The following is a 27,901-nucleotide window of genomic DNA, read 5'->3' on the forward strand; positions in this document are numbered from 1 at the left end:
TCCACAATTAAACACAGAACTTTACTCCTCCAAGTGTTCAGGTGTGCACTTGGGGAACAGCTGTGCCCCGTGCCACACGGTCAGTTGGCAGGCCTGCCTCTGTTCACTGCGGACCTGGTCGGTGGGTGGCCAGCAGACACCTGGCCTCTGGCTGCCTCTCTCGCAGGCTGGGTGTGGGCTGTTTCTCGTCAGCAGGGCCACGGGCTTCGGAGGCGTGCTTGTCCTGGAACACAGGACACCCAGAGGGTGGGGTGCCCTTGACCCCAGCCAGACCCCAAGCAGCGCTAGGACAGACAGACAGGAACCAAGGCCACCCCAGTGCCAGTCACTCCTGGTCTGCTTGGTGAACCTGACCCACATGTGCCAAGGGCCAGGCACCTGCTGTCTGGGCACCAGGGCCCCAGCAGTGAAAAGTCAGCCCGGTGGGCTGTGGTTGGTGATGGTGGGGAGACGACGGAGCAATGCACGGGAACCGGGCACCGCCAGAGCACAGCGGCCAGGGAGGAGCCCAGATCCCAACAAAGGTAGGGAAAGAACCTGTGGTCAGGGGCGCAGTGGTGCCAAGGCCCGAGGCACGGGTGGCCAGCAGGAAGGATGTGGGTTAAATGCTTCTCCCTCTGGAGGGCCTCCATGACCCAGGACCTGCCCACCTAACCCAGCACAGCTGCTGTGGGCGCTGAAGACCGAGCAGAGGCAAGACCCCCCGTCTGGACCACTCTGTCCCCTGGGCCGTAGGGCAGCGGCCTTCCCACTCAGGACTCACCTGCTGCTCACACCAGCCGCCTCCGCTTCCGGCTGTGCCTGGCATGCCGGGTTCTGAGCACATCAAGGTCGTCAACATCAAGGTCATTAAAAGCATCCAGGCAGGAGGCGGCAGAGCATCTACCAGAATCTGGGGGTCCCTGAAACAAAATCCAGGCAGTGGGGACCAGAGTGACGCCCATCCCCTGCGCCATGATGGGCGAGGAAGGGACAGGGAGTGAGAAGGGGTCCTGTGGGCGAGTGTACCACTTGGGACAGGGCACCCTCAGCTTGGGCAGGAGCTGCTCCAGGCACTCCTGGGGCCACACATGACTGTGCTCTCCCTCAGGGGCTCGGACCCCGTCTAGCCATCCCTGTGGCAGGCCTCCTGCTCCCCCATGGGGCGGCCATCACACCCCAGCAGGGCAGGAGGCTGTACACGGATGTGGCATGGGGGGCCTCTTCCCCTGGCTGGCCGGGGTCCTCCACCCGCTCTCAGGCATTGCTTCCTCCCTCACTTCAGCCTAGTGACTTGTGAAGCACAACCCTGGGGAGAGATGGAAGGCCTGCCACATTCCCTACGACAGGCCCACAGGTTCAAGCTGAGGCTGCCTGCTCTGGTGGTTTCTCAGGGAGGCCAGCCGCCGGCTGCTGCAAGTGGGCACCCTGGCACCAGGTGAGAAGGCCTCTCTGGGGGCCCCATCCATGTGCTTTCTCCTTCAGGGTTCCGAACATGGTTTTGCCTACAGAGCTTGGAAAACTCTTCCCAAGGATACTGAGAGAAGTGACAGCTGAGAGGGACTTTTGGGACCCCAGAAATCCAGGGACAAACACAGCCACTACCCTCCACTGTGCCCGTGGCCCACCCTGCTCAGAGCTGGGTCAGCGTCCGTCCCAGAGCTTCTCACTGACAAGGCCACCTGGCTGGGCAGCACCAGGCCAGCCAGGGGCTCCTGCACGAGAATGAGGCCTCTCTCCTCTTTTCCACACTGCCCCAGAGGAAGGCCACTTCTGCAGAATCTACACGCAACTGAGCAGGCCAAGAGCCAGCTTCCTCCTCCTGAGACACCCAGCAGCCAGCCTTCCTGCCCACAACTTCTACCGGCCCCCACCCCACCGCTGTAGGCAGGCAAGGGTGCCCCAGGGACCGCCGCCTGCGTGGGGAAGTGGGGCCGGGCGCGCCCCTTACCTGAATGTGGCGTGTGGCCGCCGTGCAGCCCGGCTGCCCGTCCCTGTCTGCGAGTTCCAGCTCGCTCAGGAGGTCCTCATCCTCACTCTCGGAGCCTGCTATCGAGGCTGCTGAGAGGGTGGTGCGGATACCATGCGGGGCCAGGGTGGCCAGGAGCGCAGGGAGGGTGAAGGTTGCCAGGAACCGTGCCCGCAACAGGAGGTAGGCTGGGTTGTCCCGGAGCTGCCCCCGCACCAGCCCCAGTGAGGCTTGTAGCGCTCCAGCCGGCCGCTCAGCCTCGCCCCCCGCCACCAGGGAGGCGGCCTTGTGCTCCAGGGCCTTCTTGTGGAGCAGGAGGCTGGACAGTGCTCGAAGGCTGCACAGGGCCGGGGGCTGGTAGGGCAGTCTGCTTCCCAGAAGACGTACCCGCACCCCACGCTGGCCCCCCAGCCACTGCTGTGTGGCCGCCTCAGCCTCCTGGAACAGCAGGCCCAGGTCCAGGGCCCCCTTCTCAGGCCCAGGCTGGGGCAGGGATGGCTTCTCCAGGTCCAGAGTTCCCTTGGGCTCTTGTGTTCCTGAGGGGGACCCCAGTGTCCCCCCTGGCTCACTTGCTGGAATGACACCACCAAGGGGTGGCAGCCTCCTGGGCAAGGGGGGTTCTGCTTCAGGGGGGTCGGCCTGGGAGGACGTCCTGGGTGCAGGTATCTCCCTGGCCACCTGGGCCTCTCCAGGGACAACAGCCACACTGGCATCCACTTCTGCAGGACCTCGGGAGGCGGCGTGTGTGGGAGGGGCTGGGGGGACTGTCCTGCAGGAAGGCTCTGGTCCTGAGTTCACATTGGCTGGGGGCTGCCAAGAGCTACTCAACGCTGGGGCCCCAGGGCCCTGGGCTTCAGTCAGGGGAGGCAGCAGAGTGGCCACCAGCCCTGTGGGGCCAGGTGTCCCTGCTGGACTGGAAAGGCCCACCACAGCTGGCACAGGAACAGGGAGAAGCCCCTGGGCTGTGAGCACCCAGGTGACAGGCAGGGGGACACTGGCCGCCACACGTGGCCCTCCTACATGCGTCAGGCTGAGGGGCTGGATAGGCAGGGGGGTGGGACTGGGGACTGCAGGGAGAAAGGGTGATGCCTCAGGCAGGCTCTGCTTCCGGGATGCAGTGGGGGCCTGCGACTGTCCGAGACCGCTCCCGGGGCAGCTCACAGAGACCTGGCTGGGGCCCAGGCCAGGGGCTCCAGAAGCAGCAGGGGCTGTGCCCTCGGGCCCTGTGAAGGCAGGAGCGAGGGGCAGGGCTTGCATGGTGGAGAGTCTCTTGTCCTTGGCTGAAGGCCCAGCCTCCTGCCAGGAGCCTGAAGTGCCAGGCTTGGCTGCTGCGGGGGTCCCAGGCCCCGAGAGTGGAACATTTGAGACAGTGGGACCCAGGGCTGGGCGGCCGTGTGGGGTGTGCGGTAGAGGGGGCTGGAGGATCACAGGCGAGGAGACCAGCAGGTGGGACGGGAGCACCACCGGGCCCCGGGCGGCCTCCCTGGCACGGGCCTCCTGAAGCCGCTTCTCCTGAAGCCGCTTCTCCTGAAGCAGCTCTGACACAGTCTTGGGCTTGGGTCGGGGGCCAGTCGGAGCCAGTGGGGACGCCTGGGGTAGGGTGCCCTCCACCTGGCTGGACGCCAGTCTTCGGCTCCCTTTGTGGCTGGCACTCTTTGAGGCTTCTTGAGCTGGCACATTTGGGAGGAGGTGGCCTGTGGGGAGGAAAGACCCACACTTGATGAGCCCCAGGCATCTGGCCAGGGACAGCCCCTCGCTGCCATCCCCTCATCAGGAGGGATCCCATGAGGAGTCTAGGGTCTTGAGCCAAGAAGGGGTCAAGTGGCATGTCCTGGGTCGCCTGAGTCACAGTAGCTACCCCAGACCCCAACGCTCTGGTCAAAACCAGGGCAGTGGGCACTCTGGGAAGCCCAGCCAATTATGCTGGCTGAGACCAGCTGGGAGCCCAGGCCTTGCCCGATGCTGCCGGCGTTGGGCACGGGCAGACCCTCGCTCGAGATGACCCCTGCCTCCGGGCCCCATGCTGAGGAAGCCTCAGGGCTGCAAGGGGGGCCCAAGGAGCTCCAAGCTGGCCCAACCAGACTCTCATCCCTGTGGTGGGACTCGAGGGATCTCTGTCACCAGGGGCCACAGGCTGTGCTGCTTGGGGGCTGCAGGTGAAAGCCAGGGCCAGGAGAGACCTCTTCCCCACCAGGGCAGAGAAGCAGAGGGTTACCTGGGGTGCTCTGAGCACTTGAGGGCGCCTGGAAAAGGAGAGGAGAGTCAGCAGCTCAGATGTCCTTCGCGGGCCTGGACCACCTCTCCTAGCATTTGGGCTGTCCCCTGCCACTCCCTGAAATGGGGACGAGGCCCCAAGGGCTGCTGCTGGCCTCCCACACGCCTCTGCAGGAACTCCGGGGCCACAGGAGCAGCCAAGCGTGTGGCACAGCAGGCAAAGGCCTGGCCTCGTGCACCCCCTCAGTGCAGCTCCTCCCAAGGGCGCCTTTGAGAGCTCTTCTGGGGGGTTGGGGACAGGGTGGGGTCCACAAGGAGAGGCAGGGGGCTGGGAGCTGGAGGCCCAGGGGTACCCCACTGCTGTCCCTGCTCCTCCAGTGAGTGACACTGCTTTGTCACCGCACCCCCAGGTGACGGGGCTTGGGGTGAGGCCTCGCTGAACTTGTGTGAGTTTGGTTTCTGGAGCAGAAAGGCAAGAACCAGGCACCCCCAGCAGACCGCCCATGTTCATGACCACCCGGCAGGGCAATGGGGGAACACAGGCACGTGGGCCCCAATGTCAGCCCCGACCTGCACCTGCCTGACCTCCCCCGGCCTCTCAAGGCTGCGTCCCCTCAGGTGGGAAGTACAGATGCCTCCCCAAGGGGTTACGGCGGAGCGGGTGGGGCGGGCAGGGGTCACCCTCACTTCTCACCCCGAGCGTCTGCTACCTGCAGAAGATGCACTGGTGGGTCCCGAGCACCAGCCTGGGGCAGCCTGGGCGGCAGGGCCTTCCTCTCTCGGACGACCTCCAGGCAGCCGGCAGTATCGATCTGGAACAGCTGAGAGACACGGGAGGCGGCCTCACCGCAGCTGCTTTCGGTAGCAGCTCAGAAGCTCCAGAGGCCTAGGCAGAGCCCGGGGCAGCCCTGAGGCTGTGCCAGCCTCCCGTCTGATGCAGACGCGGGGGAGGCAGTGAGGCTGTGGACATCCAGGAGGGCCTCCCATGAGCCCCAGGCCTGCTCTCCTTCCCTGGCATCTTCCACTCATACTGGGGCCCCGGGCACCCCCTTCCCCAGACACCGTTTAGTCGGGGACAGTGCACGCTGTAGCTGGCACCCCTTCCACATTCACTTGCTAACAGTGTAAGGCATGGAAAGTGCATTTTCAAGGCTAGAAAACTTTAGATAACTAGACTTGAAGGAATGAATCTACTGCAGATTTCAAAACTTCACCAAGAACTTTTTACAAGGCCAAGGAAAACGAAGCTCTGCCCAGGTAGCTTACCTGGGTAAACAGGGTGAACACAGGGGTGCTGGCCAGGCGGGCCTGCTGCAGCTGCTCCCTGAGGCCATCCGCTGCGGGCACAGGGGGAGAAGTGGAAAGCAGCCCCAACGCCCACGGGCACAGGGGGACAGGTAGACAGCAGCTCCAGCTCCCACGGGCCTTTCGAGAAGGCTCTGGGAACCCTCAAGACTGGGAGCCAGGCCAGCGTGGGAGGGAAGCCTTGGAACCAGCACCCCACAGCCACGGCTGGACAAGGGTGGGCCCTCTGAGCCCTGTCACCACACAAAACAGTGTTAGTCCAGCTGCCACGTGCTTGGCCCAGGAAGAGTGGTGGGGCAGGGAGGGAGGGCTGGCTCTGACTGGGTGTTCTGAAAACCTTCAGGGATGGGAAGCTGACAAGAGGTGGGGCCCACCCCAAAAAGACTCCCCTGCTGAGGCCACTTGCCCAAGTGACCGCCGTCTGCTAGGCTGGACGTACTCGTCACCCTCACCCCGGCCCCCAGAAGGCTCCCAGAGGAGCCCCAGGCCATACCTTGAGTCTGCACTGCGGCGGGTCTCTGGGGCACCTGTGTGCAGGGCAGGACAACGTCCCCCACCCAAGGGGTCACAGCCAGCAGCAGCCTGCGGTTCAGGAGCCTGCGGTGCAGAGCGTGTCTCCAGCGCCGCTGCCCACTCTGGGTGGCTCTGTGCCGTAGCCACTGCACATGGGACCGGGCCACGCTGTCACCGGAGCTGACCCCTGGGGACGAGGTGGGCAGGGGTGGTTGTCTCAGCTGCTCTTTCTGTAAAGAGAAGGCGGCACCTGGGGCCCCTGGCCAGGCTCAGCCCCTGGAGTGGACCCTGCCCGGTGGCCAGTGCTGTCCTCCACCCCGTCAGGGCATGACTGGCGGGGAGAGGAATCACTCAGACCAGGGCGGGGTGCGGGGTGGCGTGGGTGCAGGTGTCTGCGGCAGGCCTCACCTGTGTACGGCTCCGAGCAGCCGTGTTGGCCCTGAGCACCCTCAGCACGGTCTCCACAGGCACTGTCAGCCTCCCTCCCTGATGAGAAACTGGCCTGAGGCGGAGCACGTGGGGTGTGTGGCGCACATGGGGGCCTCCCCCTCACCGCCCCCATGCAACCGCCTCTTCACGCAGGCTCCAAAGCGTGCCTGTGCACAGCTGCTCTGCCTCATGGGAACGTCCACCATGGGAAGTGTGGGGTCCCCAGACAGGGCCTCCCCGCAGGGCCTGGCTCCTGGGACACTAACAGGGTCCCACGCCCCCCAGTCAGTTCCTCAGCCTGACAGCAGCAGCCCTTCCAGGTGACGCCCTGGCCTAGGGAGATGCTGGCTGTGCGGCAGTGAGTGCCATGCACTTGGCTCTGCCAGTAGCTTCAGGGTCCACTGTCCCCGCCAATAACTCCCAGGACAGACGAGCCTGTTCAACTCTGACTGCTCCCACAGGCACGGCCAGAGATGGGCCCGCACCTAGGGCCTGACATGGTGAAGACCAACCAAGACGGGCAGATGCACCACGAGCCAGGCTGGTCCTAAGTGGGTGGGACAGGCCCTTCCCAGGGAGGCCTCCAGGTGCACAGGCTCATGGGGAGGGAGGAGGGGCTCCTCCCGCTGCCGCCTCCGCCCCCCAACCCTGACTTGGGGGTGAAACGTTTCAGAGATGCCTCCAGGTCCAAGTGCCCATTCAGCCATATCCCTGAAACAATCAACGAACTGGGAAAAATGGAGGCTTCCCCAACAGTCCCCACCACGCGCAGCTCTCCAGAGCTCAGCCAGAAGCAGTGCGTTCTGATGCGCACGAACCCTGGGGACCCTGCTGCTGCACCATCCCTGAGCGTCAGCCCTGGTGAGCAGTGACGAAAGTGCATTCCCATGGCGCACCGGGGCCGGGGCCTACCTCGAGGGCCTGCTTCTCTGGGCCCACCGGGTGAGTGTCTGCCGAGTGGGAGGCCTGGGCAGCTCTCGGGACAGGGCTGTGGGCCGTAGCAGGCGCCTGCACTGCACTCGTCTCCTCTCCAGGAGCCACAGCTGTGGCGGAAGCTTCCTTGCTGCCACCTTGGCTGGCACTGGATCCCTTGGGAGGGCTGAGGGAGGCAGCGTGGCCTCCCAGCCAGGCCCCTGCCCCTCCTCTCCATGGCTGGCTGGTGCTCTGCCTGGCAGGAACCCACAGATCCATGTCCGGGACCACATACTGTGGGGACAGCAGGGCTCTGTCACCCTCCCCAGCCTGTGCCTGCTCTGGCTCTGGCTCCTCCTCCTCACTGCTGCTGCTGCTGCCCCTTCCGCTGCCGCCACTGCCACTGCTGCTGCTGCTGCTGCTGGAGCTCCACCGGATGCTGTGACGGGCCCTCCGCCGCCGCCTCCGGAGACCCTGCTTCTTCTGAGGGGAGGAAAGGGCTACTTAGAGGCCTTGGCGACCCCAGATCACCCATGACGGCAGCAAGCAGGCCAGCCCTTTGGGGAGAGGCCCAAGTGGGGTACCTCTGGGGTCAAGGGCAGCCACTGCCGAGGCAAGGTCTCCCTCTGCCCTTGGCCACCCAGAAGAAATGCCAAGGCCAGAAACCGAACGCCCCCCTTCCCTCCACCTGCCCCCCCCCACTGCCCCCGCCCTCCACTTGCCCCCCGACCCCTCCCCTCCTCCTGCCCCCCTCCTGCCCCCCTCCCATCCTCCTGCCCCCCCGCCCGCTCCTGTCTCCCTGCCCGCCACCTCCCTTCCCTCCTCCTGCCTGCTGGACCCCCGTCGACCAGGCTGCGATCTGGTTTCAGACAAGGAAAGAGCGAACGGCTCACCCCCATCATGATCTTCCACTTGCTCAGACACTGGGAGCCGGACCGATGGGGCAGTTCAGAAGCTATTTTTGCCCAGTGACCTACAAAAGCCAAACCCCATGAAATGGCTTCATCCAAAGATTCTTCCCCAAGACAGGCTGGCTGTTCCCCAGGAGACTTGCTGTGGGCCCCATCAGAGTGGGGCCTCCGGTGCACCCACACGCTGGGCAAGAACCAGGGGTCAAGCATGTCGGGCACGTTGGGCACCGACAATTTGGCAGCATCTGATTCTCGCTGGATGCTCAGCCCCTTAGGAAAGTTCTGCCAAACGTGTAACTGAGAAGGAAAATCGTCCCTAAGCACACACAGCCCTCACATATCTGCTCCCCCCAAGGCTTCCACACCAGCCATCTCCCACGATCCACACTCTTCACACAGTGCGGGACAGCGGGAGAAGCACGGGTGCTGCTCTCACAGGGCAGAGCTGTACTATCTGGTGTGTCCTTGAACATGGCAATACCACAGCTAGGATTTACTCTAAGGAGACATTGCAAATATAAGCAAAGACTTAGCTATAAAACACAGCTCACTGGGTGTGGTGGCACACACCTGCAGTTCCAGCTACTTCGGAGGCTGAGGCGGGAGGATGGCTTGAGCCCAAAAGTTTGAGGCTGCAGTGGGCTATAGTCGCGCCACCACACCCCAGCCTGGATGACAGAGCTTGCTCTGTCTTTATCTTGATCTCTTTTCCAAGAAACAAAAAACAACAAAAAAAAGAAACTGGAACAAACTATCAACAACTTACCAACACCATATTTTCCTATTAATTCAATTAACTGTTCCTCTTCTTTCAAATTCCACCGTCCCTTTTTCAAGCTGAAATGTAATCTCCTGAGATACCTGAAAGTCACATGAAAAGCAAAGAACATTTTAGATGCTAAGATGCTACCCACCGCTGCCCCAAGCTGCTTCTTGGATACGACACTAAAGTGGTTTCTTGGATACGACACTAAAGGTGCAATCAACAAAAGAAAACGATAGAGAAAGTAGACTTCATCAAAAGTAAAGCTTTTGTGTCTCAAAGGACACCATCAAAAAAGCAGGCAGACCGCGTACAGGCTGGGAGAGAACGTTTGCAAATCACGTGTCCGGTAAAGGACTTGTATCTGAAACATACAAAGAACTCTTTTTTTTTTCTTTTTTTTGAGACGGAGTCATGCTCTGTCGCCCAGGCTGGAGTGCAGTGGCCGGATCTCAGCTCACTGCAAGCTCCGCCTCCCGGGTACACGCCATTCTCCTGCCTCAGCCTCCCGAGTAGCTGGGACTACAGGCGCCCGCCACTTCGCCCGGCTAGTTTTTTGTATTTTTTAGTAGAGACAGGGTTTCACCGTGTTAGCCAGGATGGTCTCGATCTCCTGACCTCGTGATCCGCCCGTCTCGGCCTCCCAAAGTGCTGGGATTACAGGCTTGAGCCACCGCGCCCGGCCCATACAAAGAACTCTTACAAGTCAGTAATACCAAGACAAGTAACGTTAAAAATGGGCAAAGGACTTAAAGAGACACTTCTCTAAAAATCTTTTTTTTTTTTTTTTTTTTTTGAGACGGAGTCTCGCTCTGTCGCCCAGGCTGGAGTGCAGTGGCCGGATCTCAGCTCACTGCAAGCTCCGCCTCCCGGGTTCCCGCCATTCTCCTGTCTCAGCCTCCTGAGTAGCTGGGACTACAGGTGCCCGCCACCTCGCCCGGCTAGTTTTTTGTATTTTTCAGTAGAGACGGGGTTTCACCGTGTTAGCCAGGATGGTCTCGATCTCCTGACCTAGTGATCCGCCCGTCTCGGCCTCCCAAAGTGCTGGGATTACAGGCTTGAGCCACCGCGCCCGGCCGCTAAAAATCTATTTTTATGAACAGTCACCAACCACATGAAAAGAGCCTCCACATCGGCCACAGGGAAGCGCACATCAAAACCACGAGATGCCACTTCACACCCGCTAACATCAGCCACAGGGAAGCGCACGTCAAAACCACAAGACGCCACTTCACGCCCGCTAACATCACCCACAGGGAAGCGCACGTCAAAACCACAAGATGCCACTTCACACCCACTAACATCACTCACAGGGAAGCACACGTCAAAACCATGAGACACCACTTCACGCCCACTAACATCACCCACAGGGAAGCGCACGTCAAAACCACGAGACACCACTTCACGCCCACTAACATCACCCACAGGGAAGCGCACGTCAAAACCACGAGACGCCACTTCACGCCCTCTAACATCAGCCACAGGGAAGCGCACGTCAAAACCACGAGACGCCACTTCACACCCACTAACATCGGCCACAGGGAAGCGCATGTCAAAACCACGAGACGCCACTTCACACCCACTAACATCACTCACAGGGAAGTGCACGTCAAAACCATGAGACGCCACTTCACGCCCACTAACGTCACCCACAGGGAAGCGCACGTCAAAACCACGAGACGCCACTTCACGCCCGCTAACATCGGCCACAGGGAAGCGCACATCAAAACCACGAGACGCCACTTCACACCCGCTAACATCAGCCACAGGGAAGCGCACGTCAAAACCACAAGACGCCACTTCACACCCGCTAACTTTGGCCACAGGGAAGCGCACGTCAAAACCACGAGACGCCACTTCACACCCACTAACATCACTCACAGGGAAGCGCACATCAAAACCATGAGATGCCACTTCACGCCCGCTAACATCAGCCACAGGGAAGCGCACGTCAAAACCACGAGACGCCACTTCACGCCCGCTAACATCGGCCACAGGGAAGCGTGCGTCAAAACCACGAGACGCCACTTCACGCCCGCTAACATCGGCCACAGGGAAGCGCGTGTCAAAGCCACGAGACGCCACTTCACGCCCACTAACATCGGCCACAGGGAAGCGCGCGTCAAAACCACGAGACGCCACTTCACGCCTGCTAGGATGGCTAGAATCACAGATCACAAGTGCTGGTGACAGTGTGGAAAAACCAGAACCTTCATAGGTTGCTAGTGGGAATACGGAATGGTTCAGCCCCTTGGAAAACAGTCCGGTCATTCCTCAAAAGGTTAAAAACAGCGTTACCACTGCCCCAGCAATTTCCCTCACAGGATACAGCTGAGAAAAATGAACAGATATCTATGTAAAAAAGTGCAAGCGAATGTTCAGAATGCTTTCAGGGTTCGTCCACATTGTACCAGAATTTACAGAAATGTGGTTATTTATATGAGAATCCCACTCCTTTTTTTTTTTGAGACGGAGTCTCACTCTGTAGCTCAGGCTGGAGTGCAGTGTGGCGTGATCTCGGCTCACTGCATGCTCTGCCTCCCAGGTTCAAGCAATTCTCCTGCCTCAGCCTCCTGAGTAGCTGGGATTACAGGTGCCCACCACCATGCGTGGCTAGTTTTTGTATTTTTAGCAGAGACAGGGTTTTACCATATTGGCCGGGCTGGTCTTGAACTCCTGACCTCGTGATCTGTCCGCCTTGGCCTCCCAAAGTGCTGGGATTATAGGCGTGAGGCACCGAGCCCTGCCAACCCCTTTTTAAGGCTGAATGATATTCCCTTGTATGCAAATGTTGTTTTCCACTCATCTGCTGATGAACACTTGGGCTGTGTCCGGCCTTTTACTGTTGTGAATGCTGCTGCTGTGGACATTGTTGTATCTGAGTTCCTACTTTCAATTCTTTTGGGTTTTATGCTTATCAGTCTTGGGGGTGTAATTCTATGTTTAACTCTCTGAGGAACTGCCATGCTTTCCACAGAGGCTGGACCATTCTACAATGCGCAAAGGTTTCAATTTCTCGACATCCTTGCCAACATAGTGACTTTTTTAAAAAAAATTAACAGCCATCCCAACGTGTGTGTGGTTTTGACTTGCACTTCCCTAATGACTCATGACGCCGGGCATCACTGCACATGCTCACTGGCCATCTGTGCATTTCTTTGGAGAGACGGCCACTCAAGTTCTTTGCCCGCGTTTAGATTGGGTTGTTTTTGTTGTTGAACGGCTTTCTTTTTGGGGTGATGAAATGTTTTACAATTGATCGTGATGATGGCTGCACAGCTCAATGAATACTAAATACTAAAAATCACTGACCTCTACAGTTCATTTTGTTTTGAGATGGAATTTCACTCTTGTCGCCCAGGCTGGAGTGCAATGGCGTGATCTCGGCTCACTACAACCTCCGCCTCCCAGTTTCAAGAGATTCTCCTGCCTCCGCCTCTCGAGGAGCTGGGATTACTGGCATGCGCCACCACGCCTGGCTAATTTTGTATTTTTAGTAGAAACGGGGTTTCTCCTTGTTGGTCAGGCTGGTCTCAAACTCCTGACCTCAGGTGATCCGCTGGCCTCGGCCTCCCAAAGTGTTGGGATTACAGGCGTGAGCCCCTGAACCCAGCCTTCTACACTTCATTTTAATTAATTAATTAATTTGTATTTCCTTGAGACAGAGTCTTGCTCTGTCACCCAGGCTGGAGTGCTGTGGCGCAATCTCAGCTTACTTCAACATCCGCCTCCCAGGCTCAAGTGATTCTCCTGCCTCAGCCTCCCAAGTAGCTGGGATTACAGGTGCCCGCTACCACGCCCACTTAACGTTTGTATTTTGAGTAGAGACGGGGTTTTGCCATGTTGACCTGGCCTCAAGTGATCCACCTGCCTTGGCCTCCCAAAGTACTGGGATTACAGGCATGAGCCACTGCACCCAGCTTCTGAACTATACACTTTAAATGAACGCACTGCATGGTGTGTGAATTATCTCAATGAAGCTGCTTTTGAAAGGACAACAAGCAGGAAAAGGAGGGAGCTGCAGCTGTCTGCCAGGGGTCCTGACCATCTGCAGTCTGAGAGAACTCAGACAACAAGGGTCAGGAAAAGCTGCCCAGGGAGTTGTCTCAAGTGGAGCTTGTGCCTTGCTCTGGGCAAATAAGCAATAAAGAAGTCAGGGTTGGAAAAAATAGCTTATCTGGGCCAACCATGGCACACCAAGCACCCACAGGCCGCGCCCTGCTCCTGTGACAGCAAATCACTTCTGGCCGCCGTCGCCCAGCCTGCCCACAGCCTACACGAGAGTGAACCTCGCCACTGACCCACACCAGCCCCTCCCTCACCCAGCGCTGTGCGACTCACCGATCTCGGCACTGGGCATCGCTCCTACCTGGCACCTCTTCCCGGATTTTAAACCAATCCTGCTCCCCGTATTTGGCAACGGCTTGAAGCAACTTCTGCAGGAAGGGACAGGCAGACAAGTGAAGCCTCTGCAGGAACGGCCACAGCCTCCCCACCCCGAACCCAGTCAGAGAAGGGACCACCGCTGAGCACAGCCGCGTTACCCTCCCAGAGCCCAGCTCTCCTAGGGCCCGCACACTTACAGCGTCTTCCTCCGGGGCCCAGTTCCCCTTCTTCAGGCCGGGATCCAAGCTCTTGGTCCATCGGTAAATCAGCTGCATGGAGTCTCTCCCTTCCATATAGTAGACAACTGGAGGCAGAGGGACAGGGAGGTCCTGTGAGGCCGAGACACACACCCTCCATACAGTAGACAGCGAGGGACACAGGGGTCCTGTGGGGCTGAGACACCCACCCTCTGTTCGGTAGACAGCTAAGGACAAGGGGGTTCCGTGGGGCCGAGACACCCACCCTCCAGATGGGTCACACAGAAAAGAGTTACTTTGGCCAGGCGCAGTGGCGTCACACCTGTAATCCCAGCACTTTGGGAGGCAGAGGCCAGCAGATCACCTAAGGTCAGGAGTTCGAGACCAGCCTGACCAACATGGAGAAACTCCGTCTCTACTAAAAATACAAAATTAGCTAGGCATGGCAGTGCATGCCTGTAATCCCAGCTACTTGGGAGGCTGAGGCACGAGAATCGCTTGAACCCGGGAGGCGGAAGTTGCGGTGAGCCAAGATCATGGCATTGTACTCCATCCTGGGCAATGAGAGCAAAACTCCATCTCAAAAAATAAAAATTAAAAAAAGGAGTCACTTTAGTCACCAAGAAGCGAACTGTGGAATAGCCAGGACTGTCTAAGCCCTCGCCTGTCTTGTTGCCTCTGTGAATTTTCCCTGCAAGCCTCCAGTGTCCTGATGCGGGGCCCTGTGACAGACTAAGAGCCGTCGGGGCGGACGGGCCTCACTTCTGCGGTAGGGGATGTGGCTGCCAACGCGCATCTCCTGCACCAGCTGCGTGAGCATGCGGTCCTCCTCCTCCGTCCACTCCTTGCGTTTCAGAGCTTTGTTCCGCTGCTGGAATTTCTGCAGGCACTGGAAGGCGCTGCGGCTGGTCTTCCCAAGTCCCAAACAAAAGCAAATGAGTGTTACTGCGCGGCAGGATGTCCAGATCTGGCTCTGAGAGTGCCCCAGGGCACAGATGGGCCCGTGAGCCACTGGAGTGACCCTTCTGCAGACTCCAGCTCTCCTCCTCCCAGACTCCTGTGGGCTGATGGAGAGCACCCCACGGTAACGGTAAGAAGACACTACACTCACTAAACAGGACCAAGAAGGACCAGGTGAGAGAGGAATCAAACCTTCACTTAAGAAAATATTTTTAAAAAATTCACAGTAGGTAACTGATACGACTCCAAAACCACATTGCAACTCACTCAACAGAAACTCCCAGCTTGGCAAGGGCTGGGAGATGCAGTGCTCTGCGTGTGGCATGTTCTTTAAATGCAGCTGCTAGCACCTTCTCTCCCTTCTCGAGCTCTAGGGTATCTCGCAGCTGAGGGGTGTGGGGTAGAGGAGGTACAGGACAGCCCTTGGTGTGGTGTCCATGTCTCAGGAGACGCCCTCAGAAGGGAGTGCCTCAAAATGACTCTCCCAGCTTCCCTGCGTGGCTCAGCTCAGCAAACCCACCCTCAGTCCACACGGTGGACCACCTGCCCAGATCTTTTCCTCATGCATCTCCTTATGGGAAGGGGTTTTCCAAGAGCTGATGAGTGTTACCTGAACCCTGTTCTCTGAAAGTGAGCTGCGGGTGGCAGAGGGCGCGCAGGGCTAGGCACGGTGTCGCTGAGCTGTGAGGTTTGTGTTACCTGAACCCTGTTCTCTGAAAGTGAGCTGCTGGGTGGCAGAGGGCGTGCAGGGCTGGACGTGGTGCTGCCGAACTATGAGTTTTGCTTCCAAGGCTTTCTTCCCCACCAAGTCCTTCCCAGCTCGCTACAGCACAGGTCAATCTGAGACTCATTCACCACAAACAAAACCACCACCCCGGGGTGTACGAGCTGTAGGGCAATCCTAGTCAACATGCGTGAACCTCGCCCCCACGCCCACACGGGAGCGCTTCTGGGAGCATCAACACACTCGAGGCCTCACCCGTCCTCCTATACTCAAGCTGGCGCTTCCCAACCAATGGAAAGAGAGACCCTTCTCACACCTATCCCAAGCCTGCCGAAGGATCTGGGAAGGCAAAGGACTGGGGGTGGGGCGGGATTTAGAGCTGGGCCCTGCTGGGAGAGCTGAGAGCAGCAGCTCTCAAAGGGAGCTGGAGTGAGGCTGGAAGGAGGCCGGAGTGAGCTGGAGGGAGGCTGGAGGGAGGCTGCTGAGGCCTTAGCCTGGCTTTGACAGTGACTAAAAACACTTCCCGGGAAGGAGAAAGAATCTTGCGGGGGAAAGTGCCGGCGTTGCGCTTTCTGATATTAACGGAGAAACATGTCTGACTACGTGTTCCAAGGAGAAAAAGCCATTAATGGATGGAAGACAGAATTCCCAAAAATCACAAGGAGAAAAACTGGACTTACGGTTTCAGCAAACTAGCAAGACAGAGTGGAAGGAAAAGAGGCCACAAAGTAAAATGGACTCAACACACCAGAGCCAGGGAGAGCACCAGGAACACCCAACCTCCCAACAAAGCCAGAGGCTGCTCAGGCGGGGGGGGGGGGACGCGAAACCCAGCGGCACGCTGCTTTCATAAAAACACCTGGAAATGACGATGCGTTAAAAGGCTGAAAATACAGGGATGGGCCGGGCGCGGTGGCTCACGCCTGTAATCCCAGCACTTTGGGAGGCCGAGACGGGCAGATCACGAGGTCAGGCATCCTGGCTAACACGATGAAACCCCGTCTCCACTAAAAATACAAAAAATTAGCTGGGCGTGGTGGCGGGTGCCTGTAGTCCCAGCTACTCGAGAGGCTGAGGCAGGAGAATGGCGTGAACCCGGGAGGCGGAGCTTGCAGTGAGCCGAGATCGCGCCACTGCACTCCAGCCTGGGTGACAGAGCCAGACTCCGTCTCAAAAAAAAAAAAAAAAAAAAAAAAAGAAAATACAGGGATGGACAAAAAATGTCAAAAAAAAAAAAAAAAAAGCAAGAGTGGCAACGTTTCTACCAGGAAGATGAAATTTAAGCTCAAAAAGAATAAGGGAAATAGAGAGAGAATGATTTTTTAAAAAAACATAATTTGCAAAGTAAATACAGTCATCACGGCCAGGTGCAGTGGCTGACGCCTGTAATCCAGCACTTTGGGAGGCCATGGCGGGCAGATCACTAGAGGTCAGGAGTTTGAGACCCCTGGCCAACATGGTGAAAACCCGTTTCTATTAAAAATACAAAAATTAGCTGAGTATGGTGGCAGGCGCCTGTAATCCCAGCTACTCAGGAGGCTGAGGCAGGAGAACTGCTTGAACCGGGAGGAAGAGTATGCAGGAAGCCAAGATCGTGGCACTGCAGTCCAGCCTGGGTGACAGAGCTGGACTCTGTCTCAAAAAAAAAAACCAACGAAAAACAGTCATCATAAAGTTATGTGGGCTGGGCACAGTGGCTCACACCTGTGATCCTAACACTTTGGGATGAGGCAGAAGGAGTGTTTGAGGCCAGGAGTTCGAGACCAGCCTGGGCAACATGGTAAGACCAGGTCTCTATTAATTACATAAAAAGTTATGTGTGTGGACAGTGGGGGGTGGGGGGTAGGGGCGGAGAAGAGCATCATGGAAAAGAGCTAATGCGGCCAGGCATTCATTGGTTCATGCCTGTAATCCCACATTTTGGGAGGCCTAGGCGGGTGGATCACGAGGTCAGGAGTTCGAGACCAGCTTGGCCAATACAGTGAAACCCCATCTCTACTAAAAATACAAAAATCAGTCAGGTATGGTGGTGCGTGCCTGTAGTCCCAGTTACTCGGGAGGCTGAGGCGGGAGAATCGCTTGAACCCGGGAGGCAGAGGTTGCAGTGAGCTGAGATCGCGTCACTGACTCCAGCCTGGGCAACAGAGACAGACTCCATCTCAAAAAAAAAAAAAAAAGCAAGCAAGAAAGAAAAAGAGCTAATGAGCTAATGCATGCTGGGCTGAACCCCTGGGTGATGGGCTGCTCTGTGCAGCAAACCACCATGGCACACATTCACCTACGAAACGAACCTCACTTCCTGCACGCGCACCCCTGAACTTAATATAAAAAAAAATAAAATAGACCCCGATTAAAAAAAAGTTGTGTGTACCAAACTATGTAGCAGTAAAATATATATAAAAGAAAACCTGACAATTATATATATGCTTATTTATTTATTCATGAGACGAGTCTCGCCCTGTCGCCCAGGCTGGAGTGCAGCGGTGCGATCTCGGCTCACTGCAAGCTCCACCTCCCGGGTTCACGCCATTCTCCTGCCTCAGCCTCCTGAGTAGCTGGGACTATAGGCGCCTGCCATCATACCCGGCTAATTTTTTATATTTTTAGTAGAGATGCGGTTTCACTGTGTTAGCCGGGATGGTCTCAATCTCCTGCCCTCGTGGTCCGCCTGCTTCGGCCTCCCAAAGTGCTGGGATTATAGGCGTGAGTCACCGCGCCCGGCCGAAAAACTGATTTTTAATATTATGATGTCAGGACATAGTCAAGTGACATCAACATAACTTTTCAGAATTAAACATTTTTTTTTTTTGAGATGGAGTCTCACTCTGTCGCCAGGCTGGAGTGCAGTGGCGTTATGTCAGTTCACTGCAACCTCCCCCTCCTGGGTTCAAACAATTCTCCTGCCTCAGCCTCCCGAGTAGCTGGGACTACAGGCATGCACCACCACACCCAGCTAATTTTGTATTTTTAGTAGAGACGGGGTTTCTTCATGTTGGTCAGACTGGTCTCGAATTCCAGACCTCAGGTGATCCACCGGCCTCGGCCTCTCAAGGTGCTGGGATTACAGGGGTGAGCCACTGCGTCCGGCAGAATTAAACATCTTTAAAGGCAAACTCAATTTAATAGCTGATATAGATTAGGCCCTACTTACAGAGAAGACTCCTTTTTCTTAAAAACAGTTTTGGCAAGTTTAGCTTGGTTTACTATAATCAGGTGCTCTGCCATAAAAAAAGTAACATATTTGAAAGATGGAGATTTTACACATCATGCCCCTAGTTCATGTTCCAATCAAATTCAGATAAAGAACCACCACAAGAACTCCCAGGAACCCAACTATTTAAAAATGGAAACATACATTCCTAGATAAACCTAGGTCCAAAGAGGCAATAAAAATGGAAACTAGAGCTACTCTGGAAATCTACGAAAAGAAGAGTTCATACCAAGCTGCTCCCAGAAGAGTGTGGCCTAACAAGCCTCGTTATCAAGACAAGAGACCCAAGTCAGCGAAGAACTGAGCCCTCACTCGGGAAACCAGAAAAGCGGCAAGAACTCACACTAGGAAAAAGCATCCCTTAGAACCATCAACAGAATAAACTCCCCAGGCTGATGGAGACAGACGAAGACGGGAAATAAGGAAGGAGACAGACTCCAGTACGCTGGGCATGCACCGCTGTATGGGGAGACCTGGAGGACTAGGAAGGCCCAGGGGAGCTGCGGCAACGGCCTAGTGGCAGAGAGGGCTGGGCAGGCTCCTTCCCCAAGGCCACAGCCTGGAGGTGGCAACACACAGAAACCTGGTGGCGAGTGAGGACTGAGGACCCTGCACCTGTCCAGCCACCTCCCGCTATAGGGCCCACAGGCCCTCAGGTCTCCTGGCCCCTGGGGTCCAGGCCAGGTCCTTACCCCCAGCTCCTCTGCAATCTTCTGCCACTCCAAGTGACCGTGTGCAGCCGCGATCGCCTGCAGCTGTTCCACCTCCTCCCCGCTCCACTCCTGCTTGTTGATGCTGGGGTGCTCCGAGTTCTGCCAGAACTTCCGGATCTCCTCTGCGCTGCGGCTGCCTTCAAACTGCACGGACAGAGACACTCAGCCTTGCAGGCCACTGACCCCAGGGCACCCTAGATGCAGCTCCAGGCTGAGATGTTGCTCTGTGGCAGCTGGAGGCTTCCATGGCTGCAAGTAAGCAGAATCTTCGTCCAACTCACTAGGCCTGACACGGCCAAATACGTAGACTTGGCTCCAAATGCAGCGCCAGGAGCCTTCCAGACTGTCTCAGAAAGGGGGCCAGGCACCAGCAGGAAAGCCCTGAGGCCACTCACCACTACCAACTGCCGGACATGTGCCTGACCCGGGTGGGCAGGGGTCACAGCGGAACCTGTGCCAGGGAGGGTGTGGCCTTACCACCCAATTCCAACCGCACCCGGGCTACAGGGAGCTGCGCTGCGAGCTGCTTGGGGCTCAGACCTGCCCCCAACTTACGTTAATATTGGAAATCTTCTCCCAGTCGTGGCTGTCCAGCCTGTTTCCCAGCAAGGCCTCTTCCGGAAGCTGGCTGGAGGAAGGGATGAGGGTATTGGCGCCATGCCTGGCCTGTGGGCTCCCCTGGGCCCTCCCGGGAGGCCTCCTCACTTGATGTCCTGGATCTCCTTCTCGGCTTCCCTGGCCTGCTTCTCCAGGGCCTGCTTCTCCATCTCATTGGAGACTTTGCTCTGCTTCTGGTGCAAGTACTCAAGCCTGCAAAGCAGAGCAGAGGCAGAAGGGCTGCAGGCAGAAGGGCTGCTGGTGGGGGACGGGTTCTCTGCGCAGTATAGAGCAAAGAGTGTGAGCTCCGAGCCTCCCTCACCCTCCCTGCCTCAGCCTCCTCACCCATGAAAGATGCTGTAGCACCCACCTCCAGGCTGCCACTGGGGTGGGAAGGGCTGCAGTGCCTGCTGGCCCCCATGTCTCAGAGCCTCGACACAGCCCTCCAGAACCTCAGTGCCCCAGCTCCCAGCCTGTGCCTGCCTGCTGGCCCCCATGTCTCAGAGCCTCGACACAGCCCTCCGGAGCCTCAGTGCCCCAGCTCCCAGCCTGTGCCTGGCACAGAGACACAGCCATGGGCAGATGTCCTGACTGGTGCCCAGTGAGGAGACCAGAGGCTGTGAAGTCACAGTAAAGAACCACTCCCCCGAGCAGGCCAGGGAGGAAAACCCAGCTCTCCCCAAGCCTGAGGAGAGACCCACCCGTCGTCACTGCAAACCCTGACCATACACATCAGGCCACGGCTGGCAGGCGGGCCCCAGGACCCCTGGCCTGGCCAAAAGCCTCTCAGTGCCCAGAGATGTCCTGGCAGCTTGTATCCTAAAGGCACCCCCTCTGCCTTGAGAGCTCATGGTGGCCGCACAGAAGACAGGTGGGGACCCGCTGTGCTGCTGACGGAGTGGCCAACAAGGTGCTGCTGGGTCTCTGGGCTCTGGGAGCAGCTCTGTCTTTGATCAAAGTTATCAGGACAGCAGCGCCTTCTATTGCGTGTCGACAGTAAGGCCATGCTGTGCCTTGCTTTGGTCACATGATATCACCCCATCAGCAAACACCAGATTTCAGGCATGGGGAAAGACAGACCCAGAGAAGAGAAGCTGCCCGAGCCACACCCCTCATCATGGCCGTGTGGAGCGCCCCGCGCCCCGAGCCACGCCCCCCATCATGGCCGTGGTGACCACCCCGCGCCCCGAGCCACGCCCCCCCATCATGGCCATGGTAACCACCCCGCGCCCCGAGCCACGCCCCCCATCATGGCCGTGGTGACCACCCCGCGCCCCGAGCCACGCCCCCCATCATGGCCGTGGTGACCACCCCGCGCCCCGAGCCACGCCCCCCATCATGCCCGTGGTGACCACCCCGCGCCCCGAGCCACGCCCCTCATCATGCCCGTGGTGACCACCCCGCGCCCCGACCCACGCCCCTCATCATGGCCGTGGTGACCACCCCCCCGCCCCGAGCCACGCCCCTCATCATGGCCGTGGTGACCACCCCACGCCCCGAGCCACGCCCCTCATCATGGCCGTGGTGACCACCCCGCGCCCCGAGCCACGCCCCTCATCATGGCCGTGTGGACCACCCCATGCCCTGAGCCACGCCCCTCAATGTGGCTGTGTGGACTGATCCTGTGCTTAGCCGCCTGGCCACGAGGAAGCCCCCGTCAGGGGGAAAGGGCATCAAGTCCAGGCATCAGCAGCTCTCCGTGGGTTGGCAGGACCTGCTGCAGAGAACAGGCTCGCAGCTAAGCTGAACCTCTGCCAAGCCCACATCAGCCAGCCTTGACTTTTCCTGTTGGCTGGGAAAGGCTGTTTGTTTTTGAGACAGGGTCTGGCTCTGCTGCCCAGGCTGGAACGCAGTGGTACAATCACAGCTCACTGCAGCCTTGACCTCCTGGGCTCAGTCGATCCTCCCACCTCAGCCTCCCGAGTAGCTGGGACCACAGGCGTGCACCACCACACCCGGCTAACTTTTTTTACTTTTTGAAGAGATGGGGTCTCATCATGTTGCCCAGGCTGGGCTTGAACTCCTGGGCTCAAGAGATCCTCCTGCCTTGGCCTCCCAAAGTGCTAGGATTCCAGGCATGAACCCTGCACCCAGCCTGAAAGCCATTTTTGACCTTCGTTTTTAGACTTACTTCAGTAACTTGGGCTGAAGCAATCGCTGCAGGCGGTCACTCACCACTGACTTTCTGAGCAAGGCCTTTTCCCAGTTTTTCCCTGAGGAGAAGCCACAGTGCCATCACTGAGGGTCTGGATCCTCTCCACGGCCCACTCCCGTGGTCGGTGTACACTTTCCCCAGGCAGTGATGGGGGCCCCACAGCGAGTAAGCAGCACACCGGGCCCACAGGTGAGACCCCTCCACCCAGCCGACATAGCTCCACCCGAGGCTTGGTGCCAGCTCACGGGCAGAGCTGCCAGGGCTTTACGGCCCAAGACAAGGCAGGGAGACTGAGTAAGAGGGTAGGGTGTGGCCTGGCCCGTCCCGCATGACTGGCGTTCTGGAAAGGACCTCCTCAATGTGGAAAGGCAGGGGTCAAGGAGCCAGTCCCAGTGGTCAAGGCCTGAAGGAGCCATGAGGTCACAACAGAGAAAGGTCTGAGAACTTAAGAAACTGGGGAAAGCAGGGCCATGGGGAGGGGTCCCCTGAGTTCAGCGATGCCGCATGGCCGGCTGGGGCTCTTACATTTGGTCACGAGGAGCTCCTCGAAAGCCTTGATCCCCTGGGCAGCCTTCTCTCGTGTGTCCTCGTTGGCAGGGGGCCCCTGTCAGGGTGCACAGCATCACCACAGGCACAGACCACGTGTGCTCCCTGCAGGCCCAGCACATCCATCCAGAGCCCACAAAAGGACTTGGGCCCCCTGCCTCCTGCCTTCCCGTACTGTGAGGCTGGCGGGTGCAACCCTACCAGCCAATCCATGAGGCCTGCTGCGGTCAGGCCTCGCACAGGCAACACTGGCACTTCCATGAGGGCTTGCTCATCGCTTCACAGGGCAGTCCGGGCAGCCCAGCGCAGAGCAGAGGGCAGCCTGCCCACCACGGAGGAGGCAGTTTGAAGGAGGGTGGCCAATGTCATCTTGAACTCATGGGAATTCACGACTTCTCGCAGCAGGACTTGGGGACAAGGGCCCTTCCCACAGTGCACAGAGCCTTGCCGACAAGAGCAGGGCCTGGGCCACTCACCACACCCGTGACCTTGTCCTTGAAATACGGCTTCATGAAGTGCCCCATGTATGTGCTTGGGGGCAGGCTCCTGCCATCCTTCACCTTGGTGCCTTTGGACCCAGCCAGATCCCTCATGAGCTCCTCCTGTGACGGACACAAGGCAGGGACCCCTCTGTGGACCAGCAGCAGCGACTCTCCCTGTGGAGGGGACCCAGGGCAGAGAAGAGGCAGGAAGCTGGGGAGCCCTGGACCTGGGAGGTCCGGCTGTGGGGGGCTCTGGGGGTGGGGAGGCGTGGGCACCGGGAGCCGAGGCCCGTCCCACCTGCTGCTCCCGGTTCTGGGCCAGCAGCAGGCTGGCCTCAGCCAGCTTCTCTTGGATGACCTCCTGGTAGACCATGTTCAGTTGCAGGCAGGTCTCCGGGTCTTCAGGGAGGGTTTTATCCTTGGGGTCGTCCTCGTCATTGCTGGCTTCACCCCCCCTTTCTTCTTCCTGGTTATGGGCAAGAAATGGCATGTGAGGGGATGAGACATGGATGTTGCCCTGTCCTCGAGAGCCAGTCGCCCATCGCTGGGCCTCTGGGACACTGGGGCAGCTCCGGCATAGCCAACACCCAGTGTGGCAGCAGGAAGTGACCCTGGTGGGCAGCAGGCGGCCGTCTAAGAGTTTGGGAGCGGAGCCCGTTGCTCTCGAGGTGGCCCGTGTGCGCCTTTCCTAATCCACGGCAGGCGGAGCCTCCTGCCTGGAATGCGCCAGGGCTGGGGCTGCTGCGAGGCAGGAGCTTTCCAGGACCACAGGCGTCCTCGTGAACCCTGCACTCTGCCCTGAGCCCCTGTGGTGTGAATCACCAGCGAAGCACGGGGAGCAGGCGTGTGTGGGAGGAAAGTCTCCGCAGAGCCAGGAAGTGGACGCGGTGAAAACGCCCGTCGGGACCTGGGGAGGTGCCCATGGGCTACGGCAGGGTGCTCACCCACAGAAGGCAGACCACACAGCCACGCTAACGTGAGGCGACTCAGTACCTACTAACTCCATGGAAAAGGGAAGCAAATCGCCAATGTTTTCCAACGTAAACAAAAGGCAGCTAACAAAACAATGACTGGCCTCACAGAGCGGCTGCCACGTGCTCTTTAGGTGCTCGTGTATTTTTTTTTTTGAGAGAGGGTCTCACTCCGTCACCCAGGCTGGAGGGCAGTGGTGCAATCACAGCTCACTGAAGCCTCGACCTCCTGGGCTCAAGTGACCCTCCCGCCTCAGCCACCCAACTAGCTGGGTCCACAGCCACGTGCCACTGCACCAGCTAATTTTTGTATAGCTGCTCGTGTTAGCTGACTTGTGCTGGAAACGTCCCTGCTGCCCCACAGGAATCTGAGGCACAGAGCGTTGAGCTGTGAGGGGCAGGACCCAGGTGCACAACTCACAGCTTTCCATGAGTGACAGATGCCATGCAGGAGACGGAGGCATACAGCCATGAGCTCAGAAAGAAGTTAAGGGGTGTGATCACCAAGCTGTTAACAGTGGTTATTTCTAGGGACAATTTCAATGACAAATGCTTTCTGATTTTTTTTTTAATAACAAACGCGCATCATTTTCATAATGCAGAAAAACCAATATGGGTTCAAACCACACCCCCTCCCAGGCCACTTTGGAAGGTGCTGGTAGGCCTGACCCAGTGGCACAGCCAGATCAGACCAGCAGTTACCGAGATCAGGGGATCGGCAGGGTCCAAGTCCTCAGAAGGCAGTGACTCTGTCAGAAACACAAGCAACACAGTGTTGGTGACTAGCGTCTGGGTCTGCGTGCGGGCGCAGCTCACCACTGCTTCTTGGGCAGAGGAGAGAGGGCCTGGGGCTGTGAAGCGGTGAGAGCGCCTCAGGCTGAGGCTTGCAATGATCGGACCTTCCCTCTCTGACAGCAGGGTGGGCAATGGACCAAGGCCGGGTCAGCTAGATAGAGAAGACTCTGGCCACACACTGGGGCCCTCCAGGCACACAGGACAAAGCTACACAGGGTTCACTGGACGGCACAGGCTATCTCGCACTGGAGAGACAGACGGAGAAAGCCTAGCAGAAAATGGACCTGTCCTTCGGGAGCTCCGCCAGTCAGATGGAAGGCACGGACGTAGAGGCCCTGACCACAGAGAAAGATAGCAGGCTGCCTCAGAGGCAGGCCCTAGGCCTGGGAGAGGTGGGAAACAAGGCTGGGGGGTATCCTGTCAGGGAGCAGCTGGTGGGGTTGGGGTAGGCTCAGAAGATAAAGGCAGCATGGAGGGGAGCACGTGGGGAGGGGAGTACGTGGGGAGGGGAGGCTGTGGGGTGGGGAGCCTATGGGGCGTGGAGCACATGGAGTGGGGAGCACGTGTGGTAGGCAGCACGTGGGGAGGGGAGCACTTGGGGAGGGGAGCACATGGGGTGGGGAGCACATTGGGGTGGGGAGCACACTGGGAGGGGTGCATGTGAGGAGCAGAGATGCTGGGGGTGTGAGCTGTGGTGACCATCAGGCATGGACTGTCCAGGCTGCCATCGGGTGAGCTCCAGGCTTGCCCTCTTCTCTCAGGATGGTCCACTCCAGAAGCCTTGCACAGGCCCAAGGAGGCCAGGGCCAGACCCTGGGAGGTCTAGAGCCCAGGGTACACACACAGCCAGCTGGCTCAGGGGCTAGCAAACATGGAACTGTCAGGAGCTCTCTGGCTGGAGTACAGGCAAACACCAGTGTTGGCAAAAAATTGGGCTTGGTCTGTACCAGCCATCGTTTTATTACTGTTATTATTATTTTTAGAGGCAGGGTCTTGCTGCATTGCCCAGGCTGGACATGAACTCCTGAGATCGAACAATACTCTCGCCTGAGCCTCCGGAGTCCCTGGGGCTACAGGCCCGAGAGACCACACCTAGCTACCATCACACCCTAATGTGCCTGAGAGGAACCCAGGGAGCAGACCAGCTGTTCTCACCAGGACCCCAGGAGGCCAGGTGCAAGGGGCTCACCTGCTTCAGAATCTGACTCGAGACTTGATTCTGAGACCTCCATGTGGGTGCCCGCGGAGCTGGGATCTAAAATCCTTTCCAGCTCCTTGATCTCCTGTGTTATCTTCTCTCTTTCAGCATCTACATCCATGACTTCTGCCTGCCTCCAAAACACACCCCAAGATGTTAGAAACCAAGACTGTGCTGGGATCCCATTCTCCTTCACACACCTGCCCACAGGGGATGGCAGAGTCTGCTCGGCAGCGGGCACTGGGCTCCCCAGAGAAAGATTAACAGACCAGGCCCAGAATCAGGGAGCCCTGGAGTGGCAACCTCAGACCCCACGAACTCCTGCTATGTGCTCTGCCAGGAGCCTAAGCCCCAAGAACGTCTCCCGCCTGCTCTGAGGCTGCAACCAGCACAGGCAGGGAGTGGACGAACAGGGCAGGCCCCACTGTCCTGTCTCGGCTCCCACACCAAGCCACGCGGAAACTGGGCACCCAATATAGAAACTGTGGGGTGCAGAGGCAAAGTCACTACAGGGCAAGGGCACAGCCCGTGACCCGCTTTGGCCATCCTGCTCTCCCATGGCACAGAGCCAGACCACAGAAGGCATCTGAGAAAAATTCAGAGACACACACTGAGACTGCCCAGGTGACAGGCACTTCCCCCATGGAAGGAAGCTCTCAAAGGCAACCCAAAGGCAAGGCTGGCTGTTCTCTGTGCATCCATAACAGCCCCTGGAATGTGGCAGTGCCTGAGACCGAACAAATGTCTGTCAAGCTTTTTCCTTAGGAACTGTGGTCTAGGAAGTCTGAAGGAAGGACGCTAGAGAAAGAGAGTAGGAGAATGAAGCATCAGCAGAGAAACTCTAAAGGAATCACTAGCACAGACCCGGGAGCCCAAAACACCCAACAACAAAGGGAAACGCCCTCCCCTGTCCTTGGCGTGGCTCTCCCTGCTGGACACTGACTGGGGCGCTGCCCAACTGGAACAAAACCAAAGCATCCACCCGCCAGCACCGTTAGCCACATCGGCAGCCCAGGTCCCCTCACTCCTTCACAAAGCCCCTTGTTTATGCCCGAAATTCTTGTGAACCTGTAAACTCAGCTAACAGCCGGCCAGAAGCAGAGCTGGCAGCGACCGCAGGCCGGTTCAGAGCCTCCGGGCCGGCGGAGGCGCTTTCCCCTGGAAGCCTCACGCAAGAGGCGGCTGCTGCCTCCCCTCCCCGAGTTGCTCAGGAGAGCAATGATCGGCAGGAAGGAGGTCAAAGTCACACGTGCTGAGCCACCGACATCAGGGGCTGTCCCTCTCCCGGCACTCCTCTCCCAAGGGCTGGTCATGAGGGCTGCCCACCAAAACGGAACGCAGCAGGCGGTCCCTCCCGCCCCAGCTGCGGGGACGCCACTCAGACTCGGCTTGGCCCAGGGAACCCCAGGAAGCGCCAGGGCGATGGGCGTTTAGGCACCGGCTTGGGAGACAGACCCGGCCCAGGCCCAGTTCCGCCTCCTGCTAGCTGCGGGACCTGGGGAAACCCCCTCCGAGGCTCGGCCACCGCAGAATCGACGGCGCAGTCCCCGAGACGCACGCGGGCGCCCTGCAGCCGGGACCGCCCCGCCGACACCTCCTCGGAGCCCGCGGGGGCCGCAGCCCGCTCCCAGCCGAGGGGCTCCCAGGCCCGGAATCCTCGCGCGCCCAGGCTCAGCCGGACGGGGCCACGCCGGGCCTCAGTTTCCCCGACTCTGGACGCTGCCCCGCCCCCGTCCCGGGCCTCGGATGTCTGCTCCTCGGGACAGCGCCCCCTCCGCGGGGAGAGCCCAGGAGATGCCAGCGCCACCTGCGCCTTACCTGTTATGCACAGACCTTACCTGCTCGCGCGGACCCAGCCGTCGCCCGGGCGACCGCAGACTCGACGCTTCCGGCGGCTGCAGAACAAGAGCGCCGCGCGCCGGAAGTCCCGCCTCCTGAGGCGCGGGGCACGCCGGGACGGCCGCTGCCCCT

At 58.7% G+C, this 27,901-nt stretch overlaps 1 protein-coding gene across 8 annotated transcripts; it reads right to left on the reverse strand.

Moving 5' to 3' along the window:
• On the reverse strand, nucleotides 1–27,864 carry LOC105471928 (small nuclear RNA activating complex polypeptide 4). 8 transcript variants are annotated; one of them, XM_011724758.3, is made up of 23 exons: nucleotides 27,769–27,864; nucleotides 25,922–26,060; nucleotides 24,640–24,686; nucleotides 23,265–23,432; nucleotides 22,961–23,140; nucleotides 22,464–22,542; nucleotides 21,915–21,996; nucleotides 19,892–19,996; nucleotides 19,742–19,814; nucleotides 19,166–19,330; nucleotides 14,341–14,488; nucleotides 13,579–13,685; nucleotides 13,337–13,431; nucleotides 8,999–9,093; nucleotides 8,215–8,294; nucleotides 7,322–7,804; nucleotides 6,389–6,466; nucleotides 5,961–6,210; nucleotides 5,429–5,499; nucleotides 4,873–4,983; nucleotides 4,164–4,191; nucleotides 1,931–3,642; nucleotides 1–902 (listed from the first exon to the last, which is right to left on the reverse strand). In XM_011724758.3, the coding sequence occupies exons 2-23, from the start codon at nucleotides 26,049–26,051 to the stop codon at nucleotides 771–773; spliced, it is 4,419 nt and encodes a 1,472-aa protein (XP_011723060.2). In that variant the 5' UTR covers nucleotides 26,052–26,060; nucleotides 27,769–27,864; the 3' UTR covers nucleotides 1–770. The 8 variants fall into 8 exon arrangements, with proteins under 8 accessions (XP_011723060.2, XP_011723063.2, XP_024645559.2 ...); XM_011724761.3 differs by having other exon boundaries at nucleotides 25,922–26,064; nucleotides 27,769–27,846; XM_024789791.2 differs by having other exon boundaries at nucleotides 27,749–27,799.
• Nucleotides 27,865–27,901: the final 37 nt, after the last annotated feature.

Source organism: Macaca nemestrina, chromosome 14 (assembly GCF_043159975.1).
Source record: "Macaca nemestrina isolate mMacNem1 chromosome 14, mMacNem.hap1, whole genome shotgun sequence".
In the NCBI taxonomy this organism is placed as follows: Eukaryota; Metazoa; Chordata; class Mammalia; order Primates; family Cercopithecidae; genus Macaca; species Macaca nemestrina.